Source organism: Aquarana catesbeiana, linkage group LG02 (assembly GCF_042186555.1).
Source record: "Aquarana catesbeiana isolate 2022-GZ linkage group LG02, ASM4218655v1, whole genome shotgun sequence".
NCBI lineage: Eukaryota > Metazoa > Chordata > Amphibia > Anura > Ranidae > Aquarana > Aquarana catesbeiana.
Genome location: NC_133325.1, coordinates 364,161,039 through 364,178,258, shown reverse-complemented (window position 1 = coordinate 364,178,258; position 17,220 = coordinate 364,161,039). Strand labels below are relative to the sequence as shown.

Genomic DNA, 17,220 nt, shown 5'->3' with positions numbered 1-17,220 from the left:
TGTATGCACCTGAAAAAAGGTGCATTTTATAGCTTTACAGCCCGCGTTGTGGACGCTGAAGCACGCCAATGCCACTAAGCCCCTCCCCCTTCCTCCGACCACCCACCGCGCCCCCTCATCTATTTCAAAATAGATTGTTTTCCTGCACGAGCGGGCTCCGATCCTGACCGGATCGCTTGGAGGAGGACTGGGGTGGAGGAGAGCTGCCGAAGGGAACCGCTGTAATTGCGGCGGGAGCGGTGTGGCATTCCGCCGTCTGACGCTATGCTCCCTCTGCCTGGAGTTAAGCTATCCAGGTGGGGGGACATTCCTAGGAGAAAAAAAAACCCTTTCCCACGACTTTACCTGGAGCTTGGGCTGAAGGAAGCACGCAGCTTGTTACACAGAGCGAGACTGACAAGCATGGAACAGGTACATGCTCTTGACAGCCCCTGGTGGTGACTATAGGCATCACAACATTTACTTAAAGGAGAAAAACCCACAAGAATTCGAAAGATTCCTTAGGAATCTCCCTTACCTTATGCAGCTGCAGGGTTCTGTGATAACAGACCCAATCTTCACCACTCACGGTGGGCTCCGTTAAAAAAACTTCAGGGACTGGGGCCCCCTTTTTATCGGGGGATCCACAGCCCTGGGCCTGTAAAAAGCACCCCGCTAGGAATATGGCTGAAAAAAACAAGTACTGGATCCCGGGGTCCAGCTCTCTAAAAAGAGAAGTGTTACAGGTAAAACCTTGTTTCTTCAGACATGAGGCCCGGGTACCATTCAATTCGTTCTGGAAAAGACACTTTGAATGGATCCGGCTGCATGGCTTGCCCCAGCAAGGAATATTCCAGCGGAGCTCAGCACAGCACATCTTTACTCGTGACCAACGCCTAAGACACTGGCGAAAAAACTGAGGTACTCCCAGTAAGGGGAGGGATTATATGGGAAATTGAACTTCCTGTTTAGGGTGTGCCAGTGTCCACCACCTGAAGGTGCCATATAACCCATACAGTTATTACTGCGGCTCTGTGTCCCGTGATGTACAATAAAGAAATAACATTTTGCCTATACATACACTTTAATGTGAAAGCTTTAAAGAGTACAGTTGTGATATCTGTTGACAGCCCACATCCTAATTTCTTGTAGGCTACAAATGAGACACTTTACCTGTTCAGAGTCCAATCTCACCTCAGAACCTATGACTCACGGTTATAGGTGGAAAATACTAAACTAAATTATTCGCTGACTTCTTATATGCTGCAGGGTATTTCAGCCAAGTGCTGGACTTTAATTTAGGTGATGAGATGTTGCTACTAGAATTTTGCATTGCAGGTCACAATCCTGCTGTCCTGTTGTGTCCCCTTTTCTCCTTCACCCAGAGTGGGGGTACTCTAATATAAGAAGGTGTGTTACTGGCCAGATCACCAGGTGAAAACAGTGGGGGAAAAAGCATAAAAAAAGAAAATGAATGCCGCAACAACATCCAACGACCGATAAGCTGGAATATATTGCATTTTTGGTTTTGGGTTTAATAGCACTTTAATACAGTTTCAAAGGAAATCCTTTTTGTGATTTTTATATCATTAGGACCTTATGTTCTTTAACCAGTTTAGAGGAAAAATGCCCTTAGACGAGTCCCTAAAAAGAAGCCAGGCTATTGCTCATTTGTATATATTCACATATTTATGTATTGATATTTAATACAACAGAATTGTGAAAATAAATCATCATTTTGTCTCATTTGTATTTTTGATTAAACGTTAGGCTTAGGAAAAAGTTGCTATGCCCAGGATCATCTTGCATCCGGCACGACTGTAAAGTACTGTGAAGTTTTTCACTGCTCAGTATCATGTAAGCATTCCGTATCAGCATTGAGGATTTCTGATCTTTCAAAGGGTTGAACGCTAGGCCTTCTAGTGCCGATACTGTTGTCATGAGTCACATTATCAGGTGTACTAATGTAATTAAAGTCTTGTTCGTTATTTTTTTCATTGTACTGTTCATTAATAAAGACAGTTTGATTTTCACCTGCTTCATATTCGCTATTGTCCTGCAGACTTTTGTTAAGGCTGTCTTGCCACTTTGTATCCAATCCTTCTTTGTATTCTCGATTTTTTGACTCATCAAAGTTGCCATCATTATCTTCATGGTCATGCTCATTACCGGTAACCTCATGATCAGTATTCCTTGTGTGCTCCATTAAGTGCTCTCTAATGGATGGCTCATTTACTGTCTCTGCAGCTCCATCAAACTGAAACTCAAGGAAACCGCTTCCCTCTGCCAAGTTTTCTTTCATTTCATTGCCATCTTCGTTTTTATCAGGTATAGATGGCAGCTGATGTCCATTGTTTACAGTTTCTCTCTTAAACTTATCAGAATCCAGATTTGATACTAAATTGTTACCAGAAACTGTGATGTCGCTAACTGTATCCATTGTTGCGCTTTGCTGGAGTGATTCAGAGCCATTTGCTGTCTCCATTATTAAACTGTCAGCAATTATACCCTTTGATGAAAAGCTTTCAATATCTGCAATTAAAACAGAAGTTGTAAGCAAATTAATGGAAGATGACATATGAAATATTATTTTTATTATACAAAATTTATGAAGTGGAGCAGTTTGCACGGTGTTTTGCAAAGGAAATGGAGATGGAATAGTAACATTATATTTCAAAACAATAGGGTAAAGGGACTTACAATCTAAAAAGGAAGGGCAAGTGACATAAGAAGAAATAACTGCAAGGGATGAGCAGATCAAGACAGTAAAAGTCCAGATGTTAGGTAGAGGTGGGTTAGACCTTCCTGAAGAGATGAGCCAAACAGGTTGAGGTAGGCAGTTCCAAAGAAAACAAGAAGAGGTTTGCCTGGATCACCGTAACAAAATTAATTATTGAAAACAATTTATAAATTGCCAGTTTGTATACCACTCTCATCCACATGGATAACCATGGGACGCAGTTCTAATCGCCCTATTGGCTTATAAGAAAAAATAAGAGAATAAAGTTCTCTTAAGAGGGCAAAATCAGAACACTAAAGATGGTAAAAACACGCTTTATTAATTGTAAATAAACACAACAGATAATTTAGAAAAAAAGAGGCAGATTGACTGTGTTTTACACAGACTGGTTTTAAAATAAGACAACGTTGTTGAATAATTTAAAAACAAGGGGAACCACAGCTGCGCATGGCACATACGCACCCCTATCACCACTTTCAAACGCTAGTGATAGTACAGCATATTAGTTTAGCAACATGATCAGAGTCAAATAAGGTTTCTTATTCGCATTAGATAAAGCAGACTTTTACCAAAGAGCTCCTATTCATGAATATGCTCTATCAAAGGGCATGCATGGAGTATACTGGGTGGATGTAAGAGTGAATTGCTGTCCTGGTCTAGCTGAGGTAGTTAAATCAAAAAATGGAAGTCCATAGTAAAGTAGTATCAAAGACCCTCAGAGTGTCCAGTTAGTGACCAGAAAGGATTGTACTAAATAAACCGAGTAATATAATAAAGCATGGTTTAGTAGTTTCCGGATGTCAGGTCACCTTGAGGCTAGGTGACAGATGCACACCGTTGGGATCAGGAGTGCACCGCAAGGTAGTGGACCCTACGGCTGACTGCTGCGGATGGGAGTCAGGGTGGTAAGGAAGGCAGGGCCGCTGGAACACCAGCACGGATCCCATCGGGGTTAGAACATAAGATTCCCTGGGGCGCGGAGTCTAAGCGCCAGCAGGTGTTCACCAGAGCCTCAAGTGGTGAGGATGGACTGGGCTGCAACTGGCTCCAGGTTGCGACCCCCAGGGTCGCCCAGCTCACACCCACAGTAGGCAACAGGAGGATAGGGATAGTAAGGGAATAAGCCAAGGTCGGGGCCACAAGCAGACAAGGACAACAGAGTTCACGCCAAGGTTCAGGGTCACAGGCAAACAGGGATAGTCGGGGACACGCCAAAGGTCAGGGTCACGAGCAGACAGGAATAGTCGAGAACAGGCCAAAGTCGGTAACTGGAATCAGACGTAGGAAACACAGCAAGTACACACGAAAGCTAACACACAATGGTTGATCAGCACTGCTGACTTGCAGAGCACAGTTTAATATAGGGTTCCCTGATAGGGCCTGGGGTGGGGCCATGCTTAGAGGAGAGGTTATAAAACCAGCCAGGTGTGAGTGGCTGGAATCTTAGTCTGAACACATGAGGAGAAGGTAAGCTGACAGAGAAAGATTACTGCATAACCATGACACCGGATCATAAACGTTTAGCAGTGCAGATATGTCTCCTGGGAGTGTCTGCAGGGGAGGTAATACAGGAATATACTGGGCGCATCCATATAAATGTATAACAGGTGGATTAAAGATACTCTCACCACAGTGCAGAATCATGTTTTACATCATTGCGTTCAGAACGATCATAATTTCCGACAACTTTGTGCGACTGTATGTATGCAAGACAAGTTTGAGCCACTATTCATCGGAAAAAATCCGATGGATTTTGTTGTCGGAATGTCTGATCAATGTTTGATCGTGTGTACAGGGCATTACAGTATATAGGATTTTAAAACTGAGATTTAGAATTGCAAAAAACAGATCGCCATTTAGAAATAATAGATATAGCTCTGTCTACAGAGACAGGCTGGTCTTTCAAGCTGAGCACATGGAGAGGTAAGCTGACAGACAAACATTACTGTGGATCCATGACACAAACTAACTACATACAATATGTATACAAGATGGGGAACATGTGTAACAGGGAATACCAGAGTTGCAAAAAAGGGGGGATTCAAGACTGGGTTCAGGAACAAGGGGAGCAGATACAGTATAAGGCAGCTGGGTGCCGGCAACAGGATGACAAAGCATCCCAGAAACAGGACCTCAGAACATTCAAAAGAACATTTCTCCAGCTTGGCTTACAGATTATTCTCTCTAAGGCGCTGAAGTACAGCGTGGACATGGTTTCTGTGGACAAGCAGATTTTCCAAAAAGAGAATGTCATCCCGATAGAAGACAACAAACTGATACAGCAGATCCCTAAAGATTTCATTGACAAAGTTTTGGAATACAGCTGGGGCCTTACACATACCAGATATTCGTAATGCCCATCTCTAGTGTTAAACGCGTTTTTCCATTCGTCACCTTCCCGTATCTGAATCAGATTGTATGCAGATCCAACTTGGTAAAAATGGAGGCACCTTTCAACCTGTCGAATAGCTCAGATATTAAGAGTAAGGAGCATCAATTTTTGATAGTCACTGCGTTTAAACCTCGGTAGTCGATGCAGGGTCTCAAGGTACCATCCTCTTTGGCAACAAAAAAGAACCCTGCTCCTGCAGGCGATGAGGATTTCCAGATGAAACCTCTCTCTAGATTCTCGGTGACATACTCTGACATGGCCTGGGTCTCTGGGATGGACAGAGGGTAGGTACGACCCCTGGGCAGAGTTGCTCTGGGAACAAAGTCAATAGCGCAGTCAAAGGACCTGTGAGGAGGAAGCACCTCAGCTGATTGCTTGCAGAACACATCCCGGAAATCGCTGTATGCAGAAAGATCAGAAGATACAGATGTGGTAGCAACCAGAAGTCTCTCCTTGGGGGCCACCTTGAGAAGGCAGGACGAGAAACATGAGGGACCCCAAGGCAGGATCTGCCCAGAAGCGGTGTCCACATGTGGAGAGTGGAGCTGTAGCCAAGGAAGGCCTAATACAATGGGGGTTGAGGCCTTGGGTAGCATAAGGAAGGTTATCCACTCCTGGTGGAGTATCCCTACAGACATCTTAATAAGGAGAGTCTGGAAGCGGATAGGGCCCCCTGGGAGAACAGTGCCATCAATTGCCAAGACTACCAGTGGAGCAGTGAAGGGCGAAAGGGTAAGCTTCATGGAAGAAGCAATTCTCCAGTCCATAAATTTGCCAGCAGCCCCGGAATCCAGGTATGTAAAGATCGATTGAGGGGAAGAGCCTACATGAAGGAACACTGGAAGAAGAAGACGAGAAGGTGATGTTTCCGGTCCAATACTCCACCTTCCAGATGTATTAGACCCGAGAGTTTCCCGGATGAAGCGAGCAGGAGTCACGAAAATGACCCTTGCCCCCACAATAGAGACACAAGCCCAAAGTTCTGTGCCTAGCACGTTCTTCGGTGGTTAACCTGGTCCAACCCAGCTGCATAGGTTCCTCAGCAGACAGAAGATGCTCCTTGGGACGAAGGGAGGGGAGCTCAGACTGGCTAGGGCCCAGAGAGTGCTAGTGTCTTTTTTCTAGGGACCTCTCCTGAACATGAATAATGATCCCCTTACACAAGGAAATGGCATCAGCCAGACCGGCGGGGATGGCTCTTCCCGCTAATTCATCTTCACCGATCGGTACAGAGGGGGGGGATCGGATGGGAGCAGCGCTGTGGGCTGGATGTGTAGTGCCCACAGCGCTGCACAGTGACATGTTCAGTTACAGCCATCCATCCATCCATGCTCAGCCACCCCCCCCCCATGCTCAGCAATACCCAGCATTACTCTGCAATACTCTGCAATTCCCTGTGCAATACTCTGCAATTCCCTGTGCAATAGTCTGCAATACTCTGCAATTCCCTGTGCAATACTCTGCAATACCCTGCAATGCTCTGCAATGCACCGCAATATCCTGCAATACTCTGCAATGCCCCGCAATACTCTGCAATACCCTGTCAATACTCTGCAATACCCTGTCAATACTCTGCAATGCCCTGTAATACTCTGCAATGCCCTGCAATACTCTGCAATGCCCCGCAATACTCTGCAATGCCCTGCAATACTCTGCAATGCCCCGCAATACTCTGCAATGCCCCGCAATACTCTGCAATACCCTGCAATACTCTGTAATGCCCCACAGTACTCTGCAATACCCTGCCATACTCTGCAATACTCTGCAATGCCCCGCAATGCTCTGCAATGCCCCGCAATACCCCGCAATACTCTGCAATACTGCAATGCCCTGCAATACCCTGCAATGCCCTGCAATACCCCACAATACTCTGCAATACCCAGCAATACCCCGCAATACTCTGCAATACCCAGCAACACCGAGCAATTCCCCGCAATACTCTGCAATATTCTGCAATGCCCTGCAATACTCTGCAATGCCCTGCAATACCCTGCAATACTCTGCAATACCCTGCAATACCCTGCAATACTCTGCAATACCCTGCAATACCCTGCAATACTCTGCAATACTCTGCAATACCCCGCCATACCCAGCCATACTCTGCCATACTCAGTGATACCCAGCCATACTTTGCCATGCTCAGCCATACCCAGCCGTGCTCGGCTATACTCAGCCATACTCTGCCATACTCGGCTGTACTCGGCCTCTGTATGTGGCCAGGCTGTGGAAGTCTCACACATGTAATATCGCCGTACTCAGGAGGAGTAGGAGAATCTATTTTGGGGTGTCATTTTTGGTATGTACATGCTATGTGTTAGAAATATTGTATAAATGGACAACTTTGTGTTAAAAAAAAAATGTGTTTTAACCACTTCCCGCCCGCCGGCCGTCATACGACGTCCTTGACTTTGTACGGGGATATCTGAATGATGGGTGCAGCTACAGGCATCATTCAGATATCAGCTTTTTCAGCCGGCGATTCCCTACACTATGAGAATGATCATAGCGGCTGTTCCACTGCTTGATCGTTCTTACGGGAGGCGAGAGGGGACATCCCCCCCCTCCCGCCGCCCTCAGGTGCTTCTACCGACTCACCGCTACGATTGAAGCCAGGATCGTTTTTTTTTTTTTATTTCAGGCTCCCCAGCCTAGAGGTGAGATGTGGGGTCTTATTGACCCCATATCTCACTGTAAAGAGGACCTGTCATGCCATATTCCTATTACAAGGGATGTTTACATTCCTTGTAATAGGAATAAAAGTGATCAAAAAATGTATTTTTTGGAAAAAAGCATCAAACTAAAATACATAAAGTAAAATGAATAAAAAAAAAAAAAAATTCCCTGTGTGCTCACATGCAGAAGCGAACGCATACGTAAGTCCCGCCCACATATGAAAATGGTGTTCAAACCACACATGTGAGGTATCGCTGCGATCGGTAGAGCAAGAGCAATAATTTTGGCCCTAGACTTCCTCTGTAACTCACAACATGTAACCAGTAAAAAATGTTAGGTATCTATTTACTTGGCATAACTTCATCTTTCACATTATGCAAAAACATTGGGCTAACTTTACTGTTTTGTTTTTTTTTTTTAAAGCACAAAACTGTGTTTTTTTTTTTTTTAAATTGGTAACACAAATTGTGTTACTTTAGTTCCGCAATTTTTCGCTATTACAATCAACAAATGAGTGGTGAATGGAGTGTGATTGTGGTATGTTTGGCCATGGCTTCCTCTGTTTTTAATGACAACGTTGTCAATTTTATGGTTAGGGCCAGTGATAGTCACTCACTATAGCCCTCTCTGCTTTAAATTGTTACTATTTTGTGTGGTGTTTTTTCCTAATTGTTAATAAAATTTGGCTTGGTTTTTCAGACAGTGCTCGAGGGTTTTCTGTCCTCTTGAGAGAATTCTTCCCTCTGTTTTTTGTTATATGCTTTAGGACATCCCTGACGAGCATCCCACATGTCCCATGCGGTTGATTGTCTTACATAAGCCGGTCTTTTCTAATTAACTTATAATTAAGGGTTGATCCAGGCCAACCTCATCTATTTTTTGCAAAATTTTATAACAGAAAGGAAGAAAAATGCATTTTTTTACAGAATTTTCGGCCTTCTTTCTTTTATAGCACAAAAAATGAAGAACCCAGCGGTGATTAAATGCCACCAAAAGAAAGCTCTATTTGTGTGAAAAAAGGACAAAAATATCATTTGGGTACAGTGTTGCATGACTGAGTAATTGTCATTCAAAGTGTGAGAGCACCGAAAGCTAAAAATTGGTCTGGTTATTAAGGGGGTTTAAGTGCCCAGTGGTCAAGTGGTTAATATAGAGTTTCCTGATAGGGGCTGGGGTAGAGCCATGCTTTGAGGAGAGGAGGTGGAGGAGAGGAGGTGAAGGGCGGCTGGTCTTTCAGGCTGAGCACATGGAGAGGTAAGCTGACAGACAAACATTACTGCGGATCCATGACACAAACTAACTACATACAATATGTATACAAGATGAGGAACATGGGTAACAGCGAATACCAGAGATGCAAGAAAGGGGGGATTCAAGACTGGGTTCAGGAACAAGGGGAGCAGATACAGTATAAGGCAGCTGGGTGCCGGCAACAGGATGTAGGGCTAAAGCAAGAGCAAGATCGAGAGCAGAATAAATGGAACCAGAATCAGACTAACACAGCAAGCAAATCAAAACAATGAAGCAAGGTGAACTAGCAGAAAGATATTTAAATACCTTCCCAGCAGCTGGGACCAGGTGGAACTGATTACTGGAACCTGCTGGCAGACACCTGTTGGTGGACACTGGAACTATACTATAGCTTTCCGCCCAGGGAAACACAGTGACATCAGTCGATAGGGAAACACAGGTGACACCAGCCAATAAACCAATTACTGACAGTTCCCCCATCTTTAGAAGCAGCCTCTGCATGCTTCACTATGCCCCACCATCAGGGTCTAGAAGCTGACTGGGTACCCCGCCGCCGGGGTCCAAAAGCTGGCTGGACTCCCTGCTTGTCAGATCCCCGAGGAGGCACAACACTTGGAGCTTATGATGGTCAAATGAGCTTTTAAAAATAAGGAATAGGCAATGCTCTAATCTTTCTGCCCATAACATGCTACACTGGAGTGGCCAGTTAATTGTTTTCTGCAACTGAATTTGGGTTTTGATACCCAAAAAATGTAAGTGTTTTGCAGTTTTGCATAGTTCTTTTATACTTTTATAATTGATACTTCTATCATGCATGTAAAGTTTTTCTGAAACTGTGTTGAGTGAAGCGTGGATAAAGAGTGGATAGTAAAGTTCATAAAATTCTGAGAAATTTGCAGTTTGAGACCCCAAGGCTTCTTTTTAGTGGCCTGGTCTGCACCATGCAAGTGCTGAACACCCATATCATAGGAGGTAAAACTTTTGACAAATAGCCAGATACACAGGCTATTGTGAGCCTTAGATGCTTCTATCGTTTATTGCCCCAAATGATATCCAAATGGACAGCTACTAGACAGGATGTTCAACAAGAGCTCATACTTGTGGCGAATGTGCAAAGAAGGTCAAAAAGCCTTTCTTATGTAAATCATCTGGGTGTTGGCAAAACAGCAAACTTACACGTGTAAATGATTATAGTGATAACTGTAAATAAAGCACTTTAGAGAATCTTTTTGTATTATCTGTGTCATCAAACACATCAATGGAAGTAACTGTGATTATGGAACTAAGTTTATACAGACAGGCATCAAGTATAAACCAATAGGTGAAAAAAACAGTATAAATATTGGAGGACAAGCACGCCCACAGGCACACTCCGAGCTGAAAAAGCTTCAGCACTTATATCATCCATTTGATTTGGCTCATATAGCAGCAGATTAGTGGTGGAAAACTGGATTTATCTGCAGATAATCAAATAAGGATACAACGGTTTATATCATCTTTGTTCATTTAAATAGCAGGTCATGTCAAGGAAGCAATCAGGCCTGATGGTGCATAAAGCTGCCTAGGAAGACTTATCATTTGTTGCAAATCATATACTTAATAGTTTGCTTTGTGGCAGCATCCATTTGTTAAATCGCATTTATCATTTTTATTTACTTTTGTGTTGATGTACAACACAATGCAACTGCAAATCCTCAATAAAAACATGACCTGCCCACTGGCATTGCATCTGTACTGTTGCAGACTGATAGCAATGTGGAATGGAAAATAATGACATTTCTGATATGAACTGAAGTGATGGCATAAAAAGGTGATTGAAAATGAAAAATATAGTTTGCCTACATCAGTCAATAAAAACAATCTTTTTTGCAGTGTTTCTTTAAGAGTCTTAAAGTGGTTGTAAACCCTGTTACACCACTTTTACCTACAGTTAAACCTATAATAAGGCTTACCTGTAGGTACAGAGAATATTTCCTAAACTTGCACAGTTTAGTAGATATTCACTGTATTCGCATGTGTTGACATCATCAGCACATGCACACTGAAGAAACAGCCCGCTCTTGCCATTTCTTCAGGATTCGTGCCGTAACCGGCGGCTCCCACGCAAGCTTGCGCGGGTGTGACGTCATCACGGCTCCGACCAATCACATCGCCGGAGCCCACAAACCTGGAAATAACTCCGGGAGACATGTCGCCGGTCACAGCGGTGTGTGGGGACCGTTGCAACAGCTTCAATCTAAGGTAAGTATTTCATAATGAGCTAGTATGCATACTAGTTCATTATGCCTTTGTCTTGCAGGGTTTTTTTTCTGAGTTTACAACCACTTTAATGCATTCTATGCATTAAGGTGAAAAACCGTCTGTGCTGCAACCCAGCCCCCCCTATACTTACCTGAGCCTGCTCCAATCCAGGGATGTGCATGAGAGCAGAGACTCTCTCCTCTGTCTCCCTCCTCCCTGGGCAAATTGATAGCAGTGGGAGACATCGGCTCCCGCTGTTATCATTCAAATGGTGTGCCGAGCAAGCAGGGGGCAGGGCCGAGCCATCTGCTTTGTGTCAATTGACGCAGACAGGGAAGCTGGGGAGCGAGCACACACGAGTGCCCTCATGGAAAATGGCTTCGATGGAGGCCCTTGCCGAAGAGGAGGAGCCTGGAGCATCAGTGGGGTCCCCAGTAGACATGTGCACACTGAAATATTTTGTTTCGAAATTTCGTTTTCGTCCGAAAAATACATTTATTTAGTTACTCCCGAAATTCGTTTTTTTTTATTTAATTTTTCGTTAAAAATTGCATTCGTCCGAAAATCCAAATTAGGGTCGAATCTGTCATTGAAGGCTTATGGTGTCTGTGGAATGTTCAAAGAAGATTCGACGGAGCAGCTAAACTGTACGACGCCGTATAGTTTACCTGCTCCGTCGAATCTTCTTAGAACTTTCAACAGACACCATAAGCCAAAGTACGTAGCTATTTTACTGCTCCTCCTCTTTGGTTACAATCAGCCAATAACATTCATCATCATCATTATTTTTAATTATCTTTTCTCCCCTACGTCGAATCTTTTCTCCCCTACGTTGAATCTTTTCTCCCCTACGTCGAATCTTTTCTCTCTATGTCGAATCTTTTCTCTCTATGTAGAATAATCTTGGACTAATAGAGTTAAGGTTAGGTACATTCGACCACAGGTTTGATGGACACAGATTGTTATTGTCATCATCATGTCGAATCTCCTATCTATATCGAACTGTTGTAGCAATGAAAACGAAAATAAAGCATTTGTTTATGTCGGATCTTTCGTTTTTCAGATTCTGCACTTTCGTTATCGTTTGTTAAAACGATAATGAAAATACCTAAAGTTCGGATGAAAATGCATTCGGAAGAAAACGAATGCACATGTCTAGTCCCCATTAGAAGAGGATTGGGGGCTGCTCTGTGCAATAGCATAGAGCAGGTAAGTATAACATGTTTGTTATTTTAATTTTAAGAAATGAAGGTATAATATAGATTTTTAATTAAAAAATTAAAAAAAAAATAAATATACATATATATATGAATATATATATCCATTATAATTTCCTTTTAAAGAGAAATTACCAATGCTAACAGCTGTGTGGGAAGGGGACGTGAATGTCAACAAAATTGACGTGGTATTTGCCTTTGCATTACCCATGCTAGACATTACAACTGGCATAGTTACTGAGACTGATGCTTTGGGGTTGATTTGGTAAAACTGGTGCACTCAGAACCTGGTGCAGCTGTGCGTGGTAGCCAATCAGTTTCTAACTTCAGCTTGTTCAATTAAGCTTTGATAATAAAACCTGAAAGCTGATTGGTTTCTATGCACAGCTGCACTGGATTTTGCACTTTCCAGTTTTAGTAAACCATCCCCTATGTGTTTTAAAAGCATCACTAATATTAAATGTAAACATATCTGTTTTTAACTTATGGTTCATTTGTAAAAGTATACTTAGGAATGTAAATCACATTTCTCTTTAATTTGTACTTCTCCCAGGTCTTGCTGGTTTGTTAGCACTGAAATTTTATGACCTTAACTCATTATACATATTACGCCAGCCAATATTCTCCTGCACTCACAATAGTTAGCCCATAGGTATACAGTGTAAATTCCTTTCTTATTGCTGATGGTCTTGCTGCCCTCTGCCCTCTCAGGACAATGGGTATCCTCAGACTGGAAAACAACAATAAAAGAGAAGGATGCACCGGCCTAGCGCATCACCTCAATAACATGTATTTTAAGATAAAAACAGCAATGTATATACTCACAAACAAATATTGTGTAAACGCATATCATAGAAGTTGAATTTGAGTGCCCGAAGGTTTAATCAAGTCCATCAGTATTACCAGAAGACCGGATGGCTCCTGGTCTTCCTGTAGCACCCATGGACTTGATTAGACCTTCACGCAATCAAATTCACTTGCTATGATATGTGTTTATACAACATTTGATTGTGATTATATACATGCTGTTTTCATCTTAAAATACATTTTATTGAGGTAATGCGCTAGGCCGGTGCATCCTTCTCTTTTTATTGTTGTTTTACATACTATTTAATATGGGTTTTGCTAACTCGTTGTTCACTATTCTCTGCTAATTTTATCGCAGGGAAAGTGATGAATAATGTACCTTAGAAAACTTTACTGACTTGTACTATTGTAAATGATTCCTATTACCAATGTTATTGTTTGTAAATAAAGAGATTTCAATTAATAATTGTATTTTTGCACATAAGGCAATATGCATATATATTTGCAAATTTACTCATATTAAAATATACATCTTGGCATTTGCGCTATATTTTTGATAGCATGTTGAAAGATTGAAATTTCCATTTATGCAGACAGATATAACATAGAATTGTAATATATTGTATGGCTGTAAAGATACCATTGCTCGCAGGTATCACATGCCGATGAGCCTTCACTAACAAGGAGTCATTACTTCTGCTTGGTCTGTTGAAAATTCTGGAGTGTGATGATTTATCCATTACTGTCTGTGAGCTGGAAAACAGAAAGCAAAGGTGACTCAAGGGAACTTTTCAAACGTTCATTATGTAGAGGCATACACAAAACCAATAAAAAACTAACACATTTATATACTATAGCTCACACTTTCATTGGAGACTGCCATAAAAATGAGCAAGTGAACAGAACATTGACCTGTGTCTTCCAATCTGCTAATGTAAATTAAAAATATATAAGTAAAAGAAATGCTTAGATCAATGCTAAGCATGAGTATGCTTTACATTTTAAACAGGACTGTCTACAGATAATTTAGTAGTAATAATTCGTTTTCTGTGCATAGAAAGTAAATACTATTGATTCTGGCTATGTATTCCCACCATATTCAGCTTCACTACTGTACGATCACAAAAAGATGACAATCTGACAATTGTACTATAGAGGTGTTTGTTACCCAAATATGCATTTGGATATAGAATCCCCTTAATGGTGGGTTTTATATTTTGTATATATGTTAGTTTTGGGGTTTTTATACTATTAAATGCATAAGCCAAAATATTACATCTGTTAGGTTCAATAATCACATTACAATCATTGAATATGTGTGAGGGGGTGACCTATGCCCAGGGAGAGGCTTTAAACTTACTTTTACACAAAACTAGTATACATTCTTAAATCTATTTAACAACAGCCTCTCCCATGTAGAGACTGGGGAGTGGGGCAGCACTGTGTTATCACAGTACTGGCATTCTAATATTGTGAATATGCTTTCTCCAAGATAGAGCACATGGATGACATCATCATTGTGGAGAACTTCTTGGTTGTTCAGTCACAGTCTGGTTTGGCCCTGTACCAGGCTGTACTGCTTAAAGTTACCCTGTACTGAGAGAAAAATGGAGGCTTCCATTGCTGACTCTCTCTTCTGAATAACTACCGTATATCCCTGGCTGCTATCCTGAACCAATTGCTTCACTCATTGAGTCACTGACCCAAAAGAAGTGTGGATATCAAGACTTCTGACTTTATTGTAACACGGCCTCTGTGGAAGCCTCTGTATTACTCTCAGTACAGGCTTCCTGTCAAAGCAGCATAGCCTGCAGGGAGGCCTAGCTGTGTGGCAGGAATGCCTGAAACAACAGGCTTAATGAAAAAAATTAGGGCATGTCACAAAGTGTATTTTGTTGTTTGCCTGAAGTTCAGGAATGATATCCATGTTAGACAGTCATCTTTGAGCTTCTAGCAGTTTAACCGCTTCCCGCCCAATCTCATATGACGTTGTCGGCTTTGAGCAGTGGTATCTAAATGATGCCTGCAGTTACAGGTTGCGGTCGTTCAGGTGCTTATCTAATAGTTTTTTTTAAACTATTGATGCCCCCCGCTGAGACCACTGTCTGTGGAAGGGAATTCCACATCCTCGTCGCTCTTACAGTAAAGAACCTTCTACGTAGTTCAAGGTTAAACCTCTTTTCTTCTAATTTTAATGAGTGGCCACGTGTCTTGTTAAACTCCCTTCCGCGAAAGAGTTTTATCCCTATTGTGGGGTCACCAGTACGGTATTTATAAATTGAAATCATATCCCCTCTCAAGCGTCTCTTCTCCAGAGAGAATAAGTTCAGTGCTGGCAACCTTTCTTCATAACTAATGTCTTCCAGACCCTTTATTAGCTTTGTTGCCCTTCTTTGTACTCGCTCCATTTCCAGTACATCCTTCCTGAGGACTGGTGCCCAGAGCTGGACAGCACACTCCAGGTGCAGCCGGACCAGAGTCCTGTAGGGTGGGAGAATTATCGCTTTATCCCTAGAGTTAATCCTTTTTTGAATGCATTCCAATATTCTGTTTGCTTTGTTAGCAGCAGCTTGGCATTGCATGCCATTGCTGAGCCTATCATCTACTAGGACCCCCAGGTCCTTTTCCTTCCTAGATTCCCCCAGAGGTTCTCCCCCTAGTGCAGGGATATTCAATTAGCGGACCTCCAGCTGTTGCAGAACTACAAGTCCCATGAGGCTTGACGGGACTTGTCGTTTTGCTACAGCTGGAGGTCCGCTAATTGCATATCCCTGCCCTAGTGTATAGATTGCATTCATATTTTTGTCACCCAAATGCATTATTTTACATTTTTCTACATTAAACCTCATTTGCCGTGTAGTTGCCCACCCCATTAATTTGTTCAGATCTTCGTGCAAGATTTCCACATCCTGCAGAGAAGTTATTGCCCTGCTTAGCTTAGTATCGTCCGCAAATACAGAGATTGAACTGTTTATCCCATCCTCCAGGTCATTTATGAACAAATTAAATATGATTGGTTCCAGCACAGAACCCTGGGGGACCCCACTACACACCCCTGACCATTCCGAGTATTCCCCATTTATCACCACCCTCTGAAAACTCCCCTGTAGCCAGTTTTCAATCCATGTACTCACCCTATGGTCCATGCCAACGGACCTTATTTTGTACAGTAAACGTTTATGGGGAACTGTGTCAAATGCTTTTGCAAAATCCAGATACACAACCAAGGCAAGTGGTTGATGTAATTATAAATGATTATTAAGGTCTGGTTAATAAGGTAGCAACACATTTACCCATATCCTTTACATAACTGTTACATTTAAATTATAGCTGAAATATAAAGTATTAGGAAAGTTTAAAATCAATTATAAACCTCTCAAACAGTGTGTTTCCCACAGCTGCAATGCAAGTCCTGCTGCAGTAGAGAACATATTAATAACTTTATCAAACAACACTTTTATCCATTATATCTATTTTATAGGAATGCAGCTCTCTCCGCCTTATCGTTACAAAGAAATCTATTCTGACAAAGAGACAGGAAATCAAAGTACTTGTAAAATGTTATCTTACAAACACAAGAATGTTCCATTAAGTGACATGAAGAAAACCATAAAAATGTTATTTTATGTACTACAGTGAACATCAAATAATATTCTGCTAAGTAGAACAAGGTGCCCTTGGATATGTTTTCTTAAATGGATATGAAAAGATCTATATATTACGCGTAAGTAGAACATATTTGCTCTCAGATATACACTAATAACAGAGTGAATTATTGTGCATCAAATTTCTGTTTATTAATACAAATGTCTTACAGAGCACGATCAGCTGGAAAATGCATACACAATTCACCCATGACCCAAATCACATTGACTGTAATGTCCTTAGTACCCACTGTTCTCTGTTCTAAAGCATACAAT

General features: G+C 42.0%; 1 protein-coding gene across 1 annotated transcript in view; it reads right to left on the bottom strand.

Annotated features, from left to right (window-relative positions):
- Positions 1 to 1,675: 1,675 nt before the first annotated feature.
- Positions 1,676 to 17,220, bottom strand: part of LOC141128042 (uncharacterized) — a 728,240-nt gene continuing 712,695 nt past the window's right edge. The window contains 2 exon segments of the mRNA XM_073615085.1: positions 1,676 to 2,511; positions 13,941 to 14,053. Of these exon segments, the coding sequence (XP_073471186.1) occupies positions 1,820 to 2,511; positions 13,941 to 14,053 (805 nt within the window). The 3' untranslated portion in view covers positions 1,676 to 1,819.